Here is an 18,235-nt window from a genome sequence, read left to right as displayed (position 1 = left end):
TTTCTATTCAGTTTCTTGTGTTGCATAACAACTGAATACTAATTCTGTGTTATCTTACAGTCATTGTGCCTCAAGACGTATGTCAGTATTTCTTCGGTCACTTTCTATCTGCCACTGGCTCTCTGTTGAAGTCAGTGTCCCTACTTGGGTTGACCTTCACTTACTTAAACTGAACCGACAGCTGCTGAATAATCAGGTAACTGTTAACGGTAAAATGACATCACAGGAAGATGTTTTGTTCAGTGTGTTTCATTGTGGGTTGAAGGAGGGGTCATCCCAGGTCCTGTTTCACTCCTCTCTCTTATCCTTTTCACGGAAGCGGTTGCCCTTGATTGTTACAGCAGAAACCAGCAGCCAATAACAAGCTCCGAACAGCAGGGTGTGGGGGTCAGGCCACCTCGAGCCACAGGAAGAACAATGCCCTCGACTCCTCCCACCTCGCTGCCCTGCCTGTTTTTGGGTGGGCATGTGTCCGGTCAGCTTTACAGGTCAAATCTGAAGTACTTACTGGAGCGTTGAGTGTTTTGATGTTTCCCTCCCCCAGCCCCTCATGACATCTAAAGCCTCTCCTCTTCTTCATCACTGAGGCTATGAACTCATAACTGCAGTTCAAGTTCAAGTTGACTGGGAAGCTTTTGTTTTCCAGCCAAGTTTAGAACAGTTGCTATTATAAAACGTTTAAATTACCAAGAAAAGAAGCAAACGTTTGTCCTTTAATTATATCAACTGCTGAAACTTGATGCTATTCTCCTGCGTACAGCTGCTGGTGTCTCAGCACTGATGAAGAGCTGAAACAACTAGTCAAGTCATTGTTCCAATGTAATCGGCAACTATTTGCGTCGTCGATTTATAATTTAATGATTTTTTCAAGACAAAAACGGTCAGACCTTTCTATAGTTTCAACTTCTCAATCGGAGGATCTGAGGATTTTCCTCTTTCCTTTGATTAACATTATAATAAACAAAAATGTCTTTTGGTTTCTAGTCTTTGGGTTGAAATATGATGCGCTTTGGTGCTAAAGGAAAGTCTGATGTCATCATTTTATGCTCTTTTATAGATTAAACAGTTATTCAACTAAACAATTCATAGTGAAAATACATGGCAGTTGGAGCCCTATGTTCATGACAGTGTTTAACCCATCAGATGCTGATTGAGCTTCAGTAATAATAACACAAGATTGCCTATAAGTTACACCTCTCTTACCTTCAACTCACGAATCTGCTGTTGAAGACCTGGAAACTCGCACCCTCCTAAGACAGTACTCCTCTCCCTAACTGCCATAATACAATGAAGTCACCTTTCCCTCCGCCCTTACACGCTCTCTGTCTGTGCATGTTCGTGTGCTAAGGAATGGTATATAACTGAGCCCAAAACCAATGTGCATTTATACTTCTCTGCTGGACGTTCATCGTCCTACAGACTTGTTCCTTCTTGCAAGAAATAAACAGACAAAGACAACTTCGTTCCAAGACAATTTATTCTTTCTCATTTATTTTACTGTTTCAACTGGCAACGTAGAGATTTTCCACAACAGTTATTTCATGTTATACAACGAAAAAAGGAAAAGAAAAGATAGAATACACTAAATAGTGTTAAGGAAAGCAGGACCAGTTATGTTGTGTCGCTTCTTTCCAGAGACGAGGGGCAAAGATTAAAAATGTCATCCGATTTTTCAAGTTTCTTATTTTCTTTTTGTATAATGTCGTGACCATTTGTGCAAACCACTGCTTCACTGCCTATAGCCTGATACTTTGTTTTGTGAGAAAAAGATTACATGGTGAGACGCGAATGCGGAGGAGACAGAACTGAGTGATTGATGAGTATGACAATTATGGGAATCTAACGCTGCAGTCATCAGATCTTTCAGGATAATTTTCTGTCAACTTTTCCAAATGAAAGAGGGGATTTTCTTTCACGACCTGACATGAAGTCGTGACCACAAAGCCGTAGATTTGGGAGTAATCTGGTGGTGGAAGTTGTCACGAATCCTAAACACACACATTCCTGAAGGCTTGCTCTGGCACTCCAGACTTTCGCTCCTAAAACCCTAAAGTTATCGCCTCAATACATCACTAACACCCTCTCTGGCTGAAGCACAATAGACAATCAGGCAGCGAATGAATGGAAGTGGGCCGGTGTTTATACTACGAGGGTGATGGGGGAAGTGGGAACAGGTGTGCAGGTGGGTGTGGAACATCAGGTGATGGGGATTGGCTGCAGGGAGTGGTGGGATCTGAACCGACAAAAGTAGACGGCAGGGAGACAAAACATGCAAGGGAATGTGAGGACGAGGAGCTGGCTGGCATGATGTGTGTTCCTATCCACCTGTTCATGCACATTTAAAACATGTTAAAAATGCAACAAAGTGCAATGGATATTTATTTGATGAATAATTGACAGACATGAAGCATGTGACTTAAACGTCCGCTTTTTCTCCAAATATCCAACCATCAGATTGTGTCTTGTAATTCTGTCACGTTTTCCTGTTTCTTTTGATTGAAGCTCCACATCTTGTATATTTTAAATGGAATATATGTAGCAAATCAGATTTATTTGGCTACTTTGGCATCGACGTCTTAAATGCGCACAAGAAGAATGTCGACATAACAAAAAGTGACCCCCAACAAACCATTATAGGCCCCAGATAAAACATGTTTGCACCTGTTTCATTCATCAGGAAACCCTTCTTTCTTAGTTTTTCGTCTTTGGGAACAGGTTAGATGGAAGAGCAGATAAAAAACATTGTGTGCTTTTTGCTTGAATGGCCTGAAACCTCAAAGGGCTTTTTAAAAGAAGGTGTTTTAATACTTTGAGTCGAGGAGTCAAAGGCTGGGGCTTTCACGAGCGGTTGTTCAGTTTGTAAAGCATCGACACGACCGCCCTGCGACAGGAGGAGAGACAAGACGAGACATGCCGCCATCGCAACGGTAAGGAGCGGGAAAAGAACTCACATACCTGAGATATGACTCAGATGAGATGATGATTGTGGGCGATAATGGGTTTTCCTTCAGGGATTTCGTCACCGCATTAAGATATTAGTGGTTAGTGAGAGTATTTGTCTTGACAGGGCTTCTGTAGTATTTTACACATGACAGAAAACAAATACAGTGTAATTGGTGAACTCCACCAATTCAATTTAAAAGTGATGATGAGGATATTTCAGCCTGTTAAAAGTTGTTTTTTGGGGCGATGAAGGGGCTTTGAAAAGTATATGAATTTTACTTGAATAGCAGTTAAGTAATAAGTAATCATTAGTTTGGCATTATTTGAGAGTGGACAGTGACCAGAATGAGAGATAAAGGTGTGCATTTCATCAGACCTACTTGACTTGACTGATGTCTAAGAACAGTTCATTTGGCTCTAAGATCATCATGCATCGTCATCTGAGGAGCCGGCCAAGACAATTAGATTTTTTGGAGGGAATGATTTTTTTTTCTGTTAATATTATCATAAAGTAAATGTTAGCTGATCAAGCAAGATTTATTTTTCCTTTGAATATCTAACTCACTCATAAAGTAGGCGACTTATTGGAACAAATCAAACATCCTGATGCTTTTACCCCAATGATGAAGCTGTAACATCTCTTCTTTTAGCCCTTCTTGTATATTAGAGCAGGGAGCATCTCTAAGCTCTGGCCTGACGAGAAGTCCCTCCGGCGGCCGTGACCGTCCACCGGCAACTCAAAAGAACGAATGACATACTAATACATTTTATTTATAAGGCCAGCTGAACTTTTCTGATGTATGTGCCATTTGACTTAAATGTGAATGAGGTCAAAAGGTTAAAAAGAAAAATGGGGAGACATGAAAACATTACGATTTACTTTAAATAAAACTAAGGTGAGAGCAGGGAGGTTACTGATATTTAATCAGCAGGCGCGGCCAACACAGCGGTGTCGATGATATCAGCTCCACCTAAAAGCAAATTCCACTAAAAAAACATTCTAATAGAGGCGGAAATCACACACACGTCACCATCATGAGCGAACATGCTACCAAGGCTACAACCCAGTATCTGTGCACACTTACTCTTTTGTCAGTTCAAATTATGTGCACGTCATTTAAGAAAGCCTTTCTAGTTTTTTGTGTGTCATTCGTATGCCATGTGCTCTGCACTGACTATGATGTGAACTCATCTCTGGAACTATGACAACAACTGGTGAGGTCATATCCAAAGTGAGAGAGGCAACGGCGTGTTGTTATGTTGTTATGTTGGTGACGCATTTTACATATGTGACGTGGTCTCTTGTTAAGTTGTTTCTGCACGTATTTGATTCAATTTACATATTTATTTCAGCCCAACATGTTTTTCCTAAACCTTACTTAAGTGGTTTCGTCGCATAAACCTGACTGAGTCCGTTGTCGTAGTTTGGTTGCCGAAACATAACTGAAGTTTCAGTTGGTTGCACTCTGCAACCTCGCTACTTGATGCCACCAAATCCTACACACTACACCTTTTGATATAAGCATGAAACAGCCAAAGTGTCTCTGGCTCTGGAAGGTTATTGGTGTATAAGCGCTCAGTACAACGTATCTTCATACCACAGTTGGTATGATATCTTACAAAAAGCATGTTTTTTGTGCGTTTTCCTACATTACGCAAGTTACGTGAAAACTGTTGACTTCTTTTGTCACACAGGAAACCAACAGTGGTCTGAAGAGGCTGAAAAATTGTTGTTTGTTGAACACGTTCATCTCCAGTCCCGCCCGCCCTGCGTGTGAGCCGACTTTATACCTCCTCGTTCATGATTACGTCGGATATCTGTGCATTATCTGTCGTAGCAATGACTGCTGGATGAGATCAGCCAGCTCAGGGGCACAACCACACAAAAACACACCGCTATATCCTTAGTTTTAAGAATGTTGAGAGATAAATCACATGTAGACTAATCAGTTGTTTCAGCACAAATGTCAGTATCTCCCCAATTAAAAACTAGAAGAAGGGTGAGGTTTAAAAACACACCATGCAACTGATTTATAGGCCCTGCAGCTCCTCTAACTGAACCTGCATCACATCACCCTGCTGGTGGATCTCCTCTTGATCAAAGCCCGCAGGAGCCCAAACATAAAAGAAATAAGCCTACACAAGGACTCGTAGAGGCGATGAGGAGGCAGCTGACTGCAGACTTTTGGGATGGTATCCTCATTTCCTTCTTGACCCTCGACCTCTGACCGCCAACTACTTCCTCCTTCCTGGAATGTGTCCTTGAGCTCTGGTTGAAGGAGCCGGTAAAACAAAATCCCTTTTGTGCCATCAAAGAGAGCGGACTTCCGTTAAAAGGTGGAAATCTCTCTCCAGTCGGCTTTTTTAAGTGTCTGTCTGAGGGGACAAAGAGCAGCAGGTCAGAGGTGAAGAAGGTCAGGAGCTGACAGGAAAGCATTAAAATCCACATCTGGGGTTGCACTTGTTCAGGGATTACACACACACACGCACACACACACACACACAAACACACACACATGTGCACACACAGCTGGATCATAGCAGTCTTTACTCCCAATCTCCCCATATATAAATGGCTCCTATAGTGCAGCTGGCTGCTGTCACTGAGAAAGTAATTAGAGACTACTGCAGGAAACCGGAGGAACGAGCCTTGTATCTGGACGCCATGTACAATCTCTCCACTTGTGTGTTTCTTTAACCTGAGGGCACGTCGGCAGTAAATAGTGTTATTCCCACCCTTTAATCTGCCAAGTTATTCTGACACAAAGTCATAAAGGATGTTTTGCTCTGGATGTTAGTCGGTCACGTTTGGAAAAACTCCATCTTAACGAGCACATTTGATTTATTATGAACCCCCGAAGTATTGGTGTCTCAAAATTAATGTGAGAAGAAAAAAATCTGCCTGTACAACCTCACCATGATGCCTTATGACAGATACAAAAATTAAAGGATTTTTTCCACCCAAGGACAAAGAGACGACAATTTGAAACTGTTTACTGTTTCAAATTGTTGTTGTTGTCAGATTGTGGGAGGGTTCAGCAGTTTTGCGAGTCCTCGGAGGAAAACTCATCTTTTTTTTACTCAGCACCTGGATAAGAAAGATGTGCTCGTTTTGTACAACGGTGGTTGTTTTCTTGAAAGACAGAATGCTTCAATCTCTGCACTGAAATAAAATAAAATAACACTTGATTGTAGAATATGTTAATGAGATAATAACATATTTAGGACTCAAGACAAACTGATCAAATGTGTATTTTATGGTAAATATGTTTTCCACAGTGTTCATACTCTGCGTCTCCATTTTAAAAGTGATGTTTCATATTCTTCAAGGAAACAGGACACATTGTATAAATAGAAAATATTTATTTTGTGGTGCATAAATACAGCGGTGTTTACTTGGTTGATTGATAAAGTTGACCAGAGGTAGGAATGTATACCACTCTATATTATAATAATCAATCTTCAGTTCGGTGGGATAAACAGAGGTGTGGGAAGGTTGAATAAAACAATACCACACCGTAAAATAACGTTGTTACAAGAAAGAAAAAAATATATATTCTCAAGATCCAGGATTTTAAAAAACATTTTAGTACAATATTGTGGTTGGTTTCCATGTTTGTGTTTAGTGGTCGTGGTTGTACACCTGAACGATGCTTGGAGTGGTGAAGGGGGTTCATTGAAAAACAAAACATTCAAAATAAACGTAAAACACAGATTCATCAGCACATTTTTCTTCAAGTATTAATCTCTATATTATACAAATTGGATCATTATTATTAGTGCATCGATGTGTGAGCAGCTTTTTAAATGGTTGGTCAAGGTGAAGCTAATTTAACAATAACAAAATCACATTTTAAAAAGTTTTAAAGGGACATTCAAAATCTGAAAAGTAACTACAACTGCATGATAAAAGTATTTATCTCTTTACAGAACTTAAGTACAAGTTCCTTTAACATTGTACTTAAAGTACAAAGTATAGAAAAACCCACCGCATGGTGATACATTACTTATTACTCATTACATATACTTGATAATATCCACATCATGAGCTCGTGGACATGTCCTCTTAGTGAACATCACTCAGTTTACTTCTGTAATAAATCACACAGCGCAGAGAACCTCGGACTCTTTAACCCCTGATTAACACAACGAGTCCTAAAACGAATCCTCAGTCTGATCATGTACCCACATCCTCCTCCTGAAGCTAACAGTCCTCACTTTGCAGCATGGACAGGAAGAAATTGCACACACTGGCCCACGAGCCGCTGCAATTCTCTTCAGCCGTTTTCCGGTGGTTCGCGCGCGCTGTGCAGGCCGTCGTCGCTCCACCCGTCGGTCCACTCGTCGCTCCACCCGTCGGTCTACTCGTCGGTCCATTCGTCGATCCGGCGGTGGAGACGGGACGAGGCGGCTTGGCAGTCTCCGGCTCTCCGGACTGGGCGGAGGCGACGGAGCTGCTGATGTCGAGCTTGAAGTTCGCGTCCCGAGGCGCGCGCTTGCACACGCTCGCCTTCACCAGCGAGTGCTCGTCCTTACACACTTTGCCCTTCTTCCTTCTGAGCGCGCGGGCCACCTGCTTCCAGAAGCCCTTGGGGTTGGCCAGGTAGCCCGGGCAGCTCTGCGGTTTGGCGTTGTAGTGGCACTGCAGCTCGGTGACACCGCCTTTGATGCGCGCCTCCCGGTCCTCGCATTTCACAGACAGCCTGACGGTGTCCCCGACGTTTTTCGTGCCCCACGTGCACAGCATCGTGTCCTTCATGGAGAACATACCCCGACCGCTCGCTGCGGGCGTGTCCCCGCTCGTCTGCCCTCTGCCGGGCGCTGTGGTCACGGGCTGGTCCTCTCCTCGCTTCTTATTGCGCGCGCCACAGGACAAAGATACCTGCTGCCCGAGGAAGGCCAGCAGCAACCAGGGAGCGAAAGTCTTCAGCAGCCACATATTCATATTCGGACCTTATCTGAAAAGTAAAAAAAAAAAGAGGTTTAGAGCCTCAGTGATGAAAATAATCAGGTCATCAGGCACAAAACTGCTGCTTATAGAAAATAGTGATACATTGCTCTAAAGACATCCAGGGAAAATAATAAGACATTCGATTTTGAATTTATAATAAATAAACGTCGTTATTAAAAGGTTTTGCGCCAATCTGGTAACTATTACGCATTGACAAAGTTAAAACGTAACTCCTGAGCCTGAAGTTCCTTTAAAGATACATGTGGAGGATAACTACGGTCTACTTCACAGACAGAACATACAAGACAGTCAAAACACCGACTCCAACTTACCGAAAACTACGAGTGGTGCTGTGCGTAAAGCTGCTTGCTGTGGCTCTCCGAGATCTCGCACATGGCTTTCATACAGAGATGCTGCGACACGCCCACCATTCCCGCCCAACAACACACGCACACACACACGCACACTTCCATTGAGGAAAACCCTCGGCAGTAGTTTTCTTTGGCAGAAGGGAATGTGTTTTGTTCGGGCCCGACCTGACGTGTCCAAACGGAACTCCCGCCTTTAACAACGTGTAGCTCGAGATCAAAGAGATTGTACGTTTACACTGATGATGGATCTATGTGTCTGCAGGATTTATTCTAAATAACTTTAACGAGCCTGGTTACCACGTTAAAAGTCCAACATGCGCACGCACATTCTTGGAGGCTCGACTCTGACTTTCCACCAATCTGCTGCTGCACTCACCAACAAGGAGTGACATGCGGCTTGGCTTGTGTCATCAAAGCAAAAGATAAAATGACTCGAGATATCAATATAGGCTACAATCTGCTAATGTAGGATAAAGTATGAACAGTACTTTTAAGGACCACGTGGTCCTTAAAACGTATTGAAGAATATGTTCCTTATGGAAGATTACAAAGGCCTAAACAAAAACAAAACAAACAAATACAATACATATTGTTTCCCTTTAAGTCATCTGCTGTCACTTAGTGCAAAATCTGCTGTTCTTCCTGCATCCAGCGCAGTTTGACTTGATAGTGACATAGTTGGATGAACTACAGGATATTTCAGCCGGGATTTCTAGTCTCCGCCTCTCGGTCCTGGTCACCCTGACATCACTCGTTGGTTTGTGGACTGCCGTTTTGAAGTCTCGTGTTTGGTATTTTGCTTTCGCCATCTTGGCTTTTTGCAACCAGAAGTGGCACAACCGAACGCTGAATAAGAGAAAACAGGACAACTCCCAGACCAGGCAGCACCAGGGAAGCAACCTGTCAATCACAAGGTAGCCACGCCCTAAAGCATATCCTTATTGTCAATTTGACTTGAAATGAACACCATGCTGTAATGAAGGAGACTAAATAAAGTGGGAGGTAGAGTCTTTTTCTCATAGACATCTAAACAATCTGACACATTTTTGCAAGTTGCCCCCTGATGGCCAATAGATAGAATGCAGTTTTAAAAAAAGTTGTTTTTGTGGCTTTTTGCCTAAAATGGATGGGACAGCCAAAAAGAGACAGCAAAGGGGGAGAGAGAGAGAGAGAGCGAGGACAACGTACAACAAAAGGTCACAAGTCAGATTCCAATCCGTGCCGCTGTGGTAAGGACTCAGCCTTAGTGCATGGAGCACCAGAAGAATGCAACTTTAAGGCACTTCAGACTTCTCAGACCCAAAGTTTGTCACCTGGGTGCCGCTCAAAAACAGAAGTTTTTATTTTGCACATGAAGTTAAAAAGAAAAAGAAAAACAGAACCTCCTGTATTTCCTGAAAGTTACATCCCAAAATACGAGTACAGAAGATGTTAGACAGCGTTTTGGCCGACTTGGATAATGAGCTGTATTCATTCGAGCCAGAGAAGACTATGGCTGTAGAAATGCAGCAGAGAGATGACCGAGGCTGCGGCGGCATTAGCCGTTAGAGAGGATTTGGCCGGAGTTAAAAGCTCCTCAAATGCATCCAGGTTCATGTGGGCACAGACGGCATCGCTCCAAGAACAGGAGTACTCGGCTTGTTCAGTCAATACAGAACGAGGAATATATTGCTGCAAATGACTCTATTTACTATCAACTCTGATTGGACATTTACATAAAAGATGGCACAATTTTCCCTTTCACATATTTGAGATGGTTAAATTCAAGGCCTAGACGGTAATACAAGGTATTGAATACTGTTTTAGGCACATTGTGATGCAGACGTTGACCACATTGTTCATTTTATCTTCCTTTGTTCTGTCTTATGCTGTTATCTGTCAAACAGTAACACATTCACCAGATGCCAGCTCCCTCTCTCCCCATAAACTCTTCATTTTTCCCCTCCTTTGATCTCCGGACATTAACTCGGTGAGCTCCTTCATGGACTCAATCAGAAGTCAGAGGAAGTCTTCATCCGTCGTTGGCAGCCTCTCGTTCATTACAACGATCACTGCTGATGTCTTACAGACTTTCTATCATTTCTGTCTCTGTCTAACACCTTTTAAACTGTCCTTCCTCCACATGCCTAGTATCCCTTTCTAGTCTATTTGCATGTAAAGTGAAGTGTAAAGAAATGTTTTATGGTCTAGACATTAATCACTATAAATAAAACACACAGAGGCTCTTTCCTAAACAGCTGGTGTTATATAAAGAGAGCAATGGCAGCCAGCTGCGGTTAAAGAGACCACACCGTACCTCGAACAGGTGGGACTTATGTTATACTTATGTCATTGACGGCGACTCCAGTCAGGTGTTACAGTTCAATCAATCATCAATGTTGTGTCCGCTGGGGGGGAAAAGGCCAATCTAAGATGTGTCTAATCGCTGTATTGAACCATATGTTCTTTTAAGGATCTTCCAGCATTAGACATCTTGGATTCCAGTGTTTGATTCTCTCCAGTTATAAGAATGTTCAATTATTAAATCACATCCTAAGAAACCTAAACTCTCTCTGTTGAAAACAATGTATTTGGGCTCTTTTCTACAGCACTCTCTCCCCTTTTCGAACACTTAAAACTAACAGGTCCTTTTGTTCTTTGCTAGATGGGTCCTCCCTCAAGTTTGGTAATTTCTTATCTTATTGTACGACGTGAAGGACAAAACATAAAGCTACTTGATACAAATAGCACAGTACTTGAATAGAACATTAAATAGTACATTGAATAGAAAGAACACTAGATTATGCATTCAAAACTTCGCATTTTGTATTATACATTTGGTGTATTTGATGCTGTGAAGTTGACCTACATATCAGATTACACTACACTACTGATCCTCTGAGGAAGCTTACAAATCCTCCCCGCCCTAGCATCATGTTTAATTTCTGTAATGACTCAGCTCCTGCAGGTAAAGGGAACAAAGAACAAGGAAGGAGCCTTAGTATGAAGGCTCATACGGGCACGAGTCCAATCACCTCACAAGTTACAGTAGTTTCTCACTGAGTCACTGTGTCAGTAGTAGTGGAGGTTAAGTGTGTGTCAACAGTATCAGGGAAGCTGTGCGTGTGCGCGTGTGTCCTCTCTGAACTCAGCAGCACCACCTTGTGGTCATTAGAAGTCCTGCGGCCTCCTCACCATGACTGAATAACAGTAAATACATGTGATGATACAGTACATGTGTGGAAAGTAACATTTATTCAAGTACTGTAATTCTGAGGTACTACTTTTTACTTTTTTTTTTTTTTTAACTTTTTACTCCAATACCATAATCAGTTTTAACAGTCTTTACATTAATATGTTACAATAAGAAACATGATACACGTTTAATACACACTATATTGCTGAAGTTCCCAATTATCTGTTTTGTAGCCCTTTAATGTATTTTGGGTTTTTCAGTGGTCAATGAGTTTTTTTGCATTTGTCCACTAAACCTCTTAAACGTTTTAATTTCAATAACTGATAATGGACTGAAGAGGTAAACATTTTTAATATTTCACCAAAGTATAAACAAATAGTCCAAATAATGACGATAAGAATGTTTTTTCTGCTCCATTAATCAACTCACGACCCCTCAGAATGTATCTTGTAAACCCTTTGGAGGAAACTCAAGCCTTAAATTTGGAACCTAAAGTTAAATTAAAAACAAATCTAAACTAGCTGAACCGCAAACAGCAACAACAGTCAAATGCTGCATATGCATTGATGCAGGATATTCAATAATGTCCAATTCCTTTTATTTGTAATACATAGGTACGTTTTACTGCTGGTACTTCGATACTTTATATGAGTTTGGATGCAGGACATTTACTTGTGACAGAGTATTTTTTGAGCGTTGTATTTGTACTTAATTAAAGGACCTAAGAGCGTCTCTGGGGTTCCCTACCAGAATTTGAAAGTTTAAAAAAAGTTTGAGTTTGTCGTGACTGACTTACTGTTGTGGGGGTAAGTAGCTCCACTCACTGTGACGAGTGAACGTGAGTGTGTTTGTGTGTTGAACGACACACACTCGTTTCCTCTCGCACAGACCCCCTCTGTTCCTGCACACGGCAGCTCTGAGGACCCAATTCATCAGCTTATACAAAGAAGTGTTTAGCTCGGCTCAGACGGCCAGTGTATTATCTTTACTGCAGTCTGTGTCAGTCCCTTAAAAAGTCCCAGAGGCCACGCTGCAGACATGTTGTTTCAGCCGGCGAGCAACAGAAACAAGGACTCCTTTTGATTGTGAAAACGTGCAGCAGAAGAAACAGAGCAACACAGAGGAATAAGAAGAAGAGAGATTTCCACTCTGACTTTATTCTCTTTACCTTCACACGTTGTTGGAACATTTATGTGACACAAGAGGACATTTTACATCATATACAAACAAAATCGCATGCCTGCCATATTTTCCCTTTTGTCTTGCTGTGTGTGTTTTACAGATAAAAACCCAAAAAAATGACATGTACACTACATGACAGCTCAAGCAGTCATCCACAAACCGTACACAAGTATAGGTTGAGTGTTTTTGGCTCAGCCCGTATAAGATGCTGCAGTGTGGGGAGTCGGACCTAACGAGGTGTCAAAATCCCTTCAGAGGCTCCCGCACAGATCCTGGAGGCCGAAGATAGTCGAGAAGAGTTCTGACGCTGGTGTTTCCAGCCTGAAACAAGAAAATAATGGTGTTGTTTAGTGATTCTTTTGAGATAAAGTGAGGTTCTCTTGTGAATGTGAAGAATGCACTGAGATAAAGTGGCCATCCACACAACAACAACCATGCATCTTTGCCTTTCTCTTACTTTTTAACTCTAACTTTTCTAGCCGACCTCTTACTAAACTTCATCACTTTCTGCTCTTCGCCTTCCTTTTTCACTCACCTGTGTCTGCAGTATCGCCTCAGTTTTGGAACCAGCTGATGAAGTAGGTGCAGACGCCCTGGAAGCTCTTCCAGCAGTGCTCGTTGGCGAGGCGGGAGGCTTTGGACTCAGGCTGCTCTGTGGGACGAGTAGTGGTCTTCCCAGGCTTGGGGATGATTCTCTTGGTCTGGGGGACCTTGCCTGGCTGGGGCTTGGCGGGCTGTGGCTGAGGCTTGCCAGGTTTAGGAGTAGTGGCGGGCTTGTTCTGGGCTGGCACAGCCGGTTTACGTGGCTCCTGGACGGGCTTGGAGGGCTTGGGCACGGTGGTCTTGGGCACGGCGGTCTTGGGCCAGGAGGCCAGGAAGGTAATCTGGGCCTCGTCTGGGTATTTCTTGCACATGGCCGGGCGATAGACTTTGGGTCCCTGGCAGGCGTGGCTCAGCTTCCTCATGTCCCACATCATCTGGGTGAAGAAGTGGCGAGGGTTGAGGTTGTAGGCGCGGCACAAGTTGGGTTTGCCCTGGAAGTCGCAGTAGTAGGAGCGTCCTGGGGTCTGGCCCTGGCTCGGACCTTTGCAGGAGACACGCAGGCGAGTATAGTCCCCGGCTCCAGACACCACCATGGTGCAGGAGTCTTTGGTCTTGGTGCTGAATCTGATGGGCTCATCCCAGACGCTGCGTTGCTGCTGCTGCTGCTGCAGCCTGTTGTCATTGCTGCTGTTGTTGGTCTGTGCGCTTGACACACAAACAGCGGCTGCCAGAAACAGCAGTACCACTCTCATCCTGGATCTCATGGTGCCGTTAGGTGGGTCGGTGACGGATGAATGAGATGATGTTTAGGAAGGTTGAGCTGTGCAAGGTTTGAAAGCATCTGAGCAGTATTTATATGGCTGAAGCTCACAAAGAAGGTATTATTCAGGTAAGCTGAAGGCCTTAAACTCCTCCTCCAGGACTGACACCCCCTCCCTCCCTCACACACACACACACACACACACACACACACACACACACACACACACACACACACACACGCACACACACGCACAGCGACCACATGAAGCCTGTGTGGCATATTCAAAACTAAAATGTGATGGATGAGATGGAAGGAAAGAGGGGGAGAACATAAACTGAGGGAGGAGGAAGAGGGGTGAGGGGAAGCGGTCAATAGGTTTGAGGGAGCTCAGGGGGGAGGAGAGTCTGAAGGATGGTATGAAGCCAAATACTGTGAAAAAGAGTTGCGAGACATTATATAATTTCACATAAGAGGTTCTTTGACTATTGATGAGGGGGAAAGAGGGAGGAGAGGACTGAGTCCCCATAAAAAGTGCAGCCTGAAGTTATTTACTCAGGAGTCATAGTAAAAACCTCATCAAACTTCATCATCTGAAGAGACTAAGTTAAGAACAGAACAATTTGTTTTGTCCTTCTTTATAAGCTCTTGAACTTTGTTCGCGCTGCATTTAAAGAAAGTTGCATAAACTGATTTTGGAGAGCTGAAGCATTGCAGCAAGCGGAGATAATTTCAGACAGCACTTAGCTAAGATGATTACACATTAAAGTGAGACTATACCTGTTGAAATAAGAAATCTCCTCTTTCAAATCAATAGTTAAAATTGACCCTTCGCTAAGCCCCCAGCTGCTTTTTCGTCAAACTATCAGAGCTATGTTACCAGGGAGCCCACACTGTCACTAACAGCACCACACTGTCACTAACTGCAAAAGGAGTTTCAGAGAGAAGCAGACAGAAGGGTCATAATATTAAAATATACATTTAAAAGATATATCCAGGATGTGAAACTGATTCAGCAACAAAAACGTTAAAAAGATAAAAATAGAAGCTAAAGCCGACAAATCAAAGTGTAAAAGTGAACCACCGTATCACATGGTGACCGAGACAGAAGACAATAAAATTAAGGAAGAACACTATTCCCATAAAACCGGGTAGGTCTTTATTCCCTGTTACAATTATTAAAAAGCAAAAGCAGCATGTGTATCTTTAGTAGCTTACATAGCACAGAAGTGCAAACGCTAGATAATGATGTGCTAACGTGATCTGCTAACATTAGCGCCACAGGTTTTCCATCAAAACTTAGCGTTTTAGAAACGTACATCTCCTTCTAACCTCTCCAGTTAATAAGTACTGTATCATTATTACACAACATTTAACCATAACTAGTCCCCAAACCCTGGTCAGAGCTGGCTGATGCCAGACTACGTTTGAAAGACGGGACTTAGCCAATGGTTAATTATGAATAATTTATAATTTCTCAACTCCATACACTCAGAAGTTTAGCTCCCTGTATGTGTAGTTTATAGTGGCTAGCCGTTTCCTCCTCCCTTCAGTCTTTATATTCACCGATATTAATCTTCTCATCTGGGCAATGAATCCAAATTAAGTAGCCTATTTCCCAAAATTGTATTCCTTGTGGGAAATTGTGTGGTTACAGTAGCCAGATCACAAAAATAAACAACACAAAATGAACGGTGAAGCTGGTAGGAAAGAGACTAAATCCAATGAAAAGACGAAAAATTACACACTGAAATCTCAGAATGGTGACTGAGCTAAAGAAAGTCTCAATAACTCTAAATCATACTATATACATACTGATTAAATATGGTACAGAGATCAGTATCACCATTGACCAAAGTCTTGAGCTTTCACTTAAGAAACTAAACAGAGGAAGGAACAGACGCTGCCTTTGATTTGTGTACAAATATACACAAGCCCTCAGTACATTCAAGAAGTTTTGTTTTTAAAGCCATCAATCTGGTGGGGAAGAGAAAAAAGTTCCCCTTGTAGTAAGAGATACCGGGAATGAGAACAAAACCTGTGAAGTGCATGTGTGTATGTTGCCTGAACCAGATGTTTCCCTAAATTAAATTAGTGTAGTCCTCTTCTGATAGGATGCAGCAGCGTCACGCCACCTTAACCACCGCCAAGCCCCCCCCCCTGCAAACCTGGCAACCTTTTCCAAAACAGACCTTCTCAGCTGCTGTGTGTGCATGTATTCAGCTCTGCATATGGTACATGAATGTTCTCTGCGTTCCCCGGTGCTCTGTGGGTTTTGGCAGACAGGCTAAGTTGATTTCTTTAGGGGCGTGGATGTCTAACCCATCTGTACATTTGCTTCTTTTTCTAGCAGTGGCTCAGAGTTTATCTGTAGCATAAAAGCACAGTTAAATAGATAATTTGGAATTTCCTCAGAAGGTAATACAATAGTGGTATATTCATCCACTTCATGTTTCATGTGTTTATGGAAGAAAAACAAAGAAGACATTTATCAGGCTGAAGTTTTTATTCACAGATCACCACAAACCTCAGCTGTGTTATACTTTTTGTATGTTGTTTGCTCCTCTGCCACCACAGAGGCCTCTGGAAGTTTTATTTTTTAAATAAAAGGATGGTGAAGAAAACAAACAACCTCTGACAACCCAAGCAACTAGTTGCCACTAATGGTCTGGCGAGAAATGCCAAAGACACAATATCTGGTTCGTCAGCTGTGTTAAAACCTTGTATGTGTATGTGTATGTAGCTTATGTGTGTTGAACAGCTAATAACACTTTGCCTTTGCTACTTTGTCAGTTTCCTCTTTCAGTGTTTCAAGGAATAGTTTGACATTCTGGGAAATATTTCGTTTTCCTGTTGAAAATCAGCTAAAAAGATCGATAGCACTCTCATGTCTGTATGCTAACAATAAAACTACAGCATAGCTGCTAAATTAGCTTAGCTTAGCACAAAGCCTGGAAACAGGAAAAGAGTTAGCCTGGCTCTGACCAAAAGGGAAAACCACCAGCTCTTATGTTCACTATTAAACAAGCATTTATCTTGTTTGTTTGATATGTAATAAAAAAGTATAAAAACAACTCTCAGAAGTCCAGTTAAGAAATAGTCCAGCGCATAACCCCCCTCTATAGATGCTATGACATTTTCCATAGACATTTTTGGTCCCCAGAGGATGAATCTTAACGACTTTGGTAGATCTTCTGACATTTTGTTTATCATAATTGGCTTTCAGTGAAATGTCAAGACTACTATTGGATGGATTTACGGTGGATTTACGGTGTCCTGGGGATGAATTGTAATAACTTTGATGGTCTCCTGACTTCTTCTCGTGACATCATCAGGTCAACATTTTCATTTGTTCAAGACTTTGGTTCAGGCCATATAATTTGTTGAGAGCAAATTAGAGAATGTTATCATGCGAACACGCTAAACTAAGATGGTGAACATCGACATACTTACCAAACATCAGCATGTTAGCATTTAGCTCGAAGCACAACTGCTAGCATGGCAATAGATTTGCTACACTTTGTTTGTGTCTTCATGCTAAACTTAGCTAACAGGGTGGTATTCAACAAAAAGACACAGGAGGTGTATACTCAGCAAATAAGCGCATTTCCCAAAATATCAGACTATTCCCTAATTTCCTGGTCAATCCAACCTGTTGAGCCAAAATGATGCAAGCTACATTACATGAATTGACAAAGAAAAGAAAAAAGAGCTATTTCTACAAAAACAAACATTAACAAAAATATATAAAACTTTCAAAAGTTTTGAAAGCGTAAAAAATGGACACTTGTGTCACCATGTTGACTGATAACTTAAGTACAAACAAATGTATTCTCTACAGGTAAAAGTAGCTATTTGGGAATATTGCTCTGATAGTTGATGATGGACAGTATGACACACTAGAAGGACTGCTGATACTCGTGCTGACGTTTATGAGAAAGTACGTGATAAATTATAGTTGGCTGGCATTTAAGGTCTTTGCCAAATGGCTTGAAGGGGTAATGGGGAGTGGGACTCCCTCACACACAGTTCCTGATTGTTGTTGTTCTTCCCTTTGGTCCTTGAAAGTGTTACAAGACCTGAATGGGAAAGCTGGAAAGTCCAGTGATCCTAGAAAAGAGAGAAACCATGTTAGTTGTCAAACAGTGGGTTTTCTTGGTTATTATCCCTGAAGAGAGGAGTGGCACTTACCACGAGGGAAATATCAGTTCCAGTTCTCTTGTCCGCTGTGGAAAAAGAGAAAATGAAATCAACTTAGTTTCAGAAAAGTCAAAATTAGAACATTAGAAGGAGATCTTTTCTTTTAGCAA

The 18,235-nt window shown here is 42.1% G+C and overlaps 2 protein-coding genes across 2 annotated transcripts; both read right to left on the bottom strand.

The window, feature by feature from the left end:
* Positions 1-6,318: 6,318 nt before the first annotated feature.
* On the bottom strand, positions 6,319-7,882 carry LOC306737763 (fibroblast growth factor-binding protein 1-like; the record flags this gene model as incomplete). The annotated part of the gene is made up of 1 exon (XM_079219550.1): positions 6,319-7,882. The coding sequence occupies one exon, from the start codon at positions 7,880-7,882 to the stop codon at positions 7,148-7,150; it is 735 nt and encodes a 244-aa protein (XP_079075676.1). The 3' UTR covers positions 6,319-7,147.
* Positions 7,883-12,625: 4,743 nt separating this feature from the next.
* Positions 12,626-13,929, bottom strand: fgfbp2b (fibroblast growth factor binding protein 2b; the record flags this gene model as incomplete). The annotated part of the gene is made up of 2 exons (XM_079219146.1): positions 12,626-12,943; positions 13,158-13,929. The coding sequence occupies one exon, from the start codon at positions 13,927-13,929 to the stop codon at positions 13,177-13,179; it is 753 nt and encodes a 250-aa protein (XP_079075272.1). The 3' UTR covers positions 12,626-12,943; positions 13,158-13,176.
* Positions 13,930-18,235: the final 4,306 nt, after the last annotated feature.

Source organism: Taurulus bubalis, assembly GCF_910589615.1.
Source record: "Taurulus bubalis genome assembly, chromosome: 6".
Lineage (NCBI taxonomy): Eukaryota > Metazoa > Chordata > Actinopteri > Perciformes > Cottidae > Taurulus > Taurulus bubalis.
The sequence above is the reverse complement of the archived record's forward strand: the minus strand, read 5'-3'. Positions and strand labels throughout refer to the sequence as shown.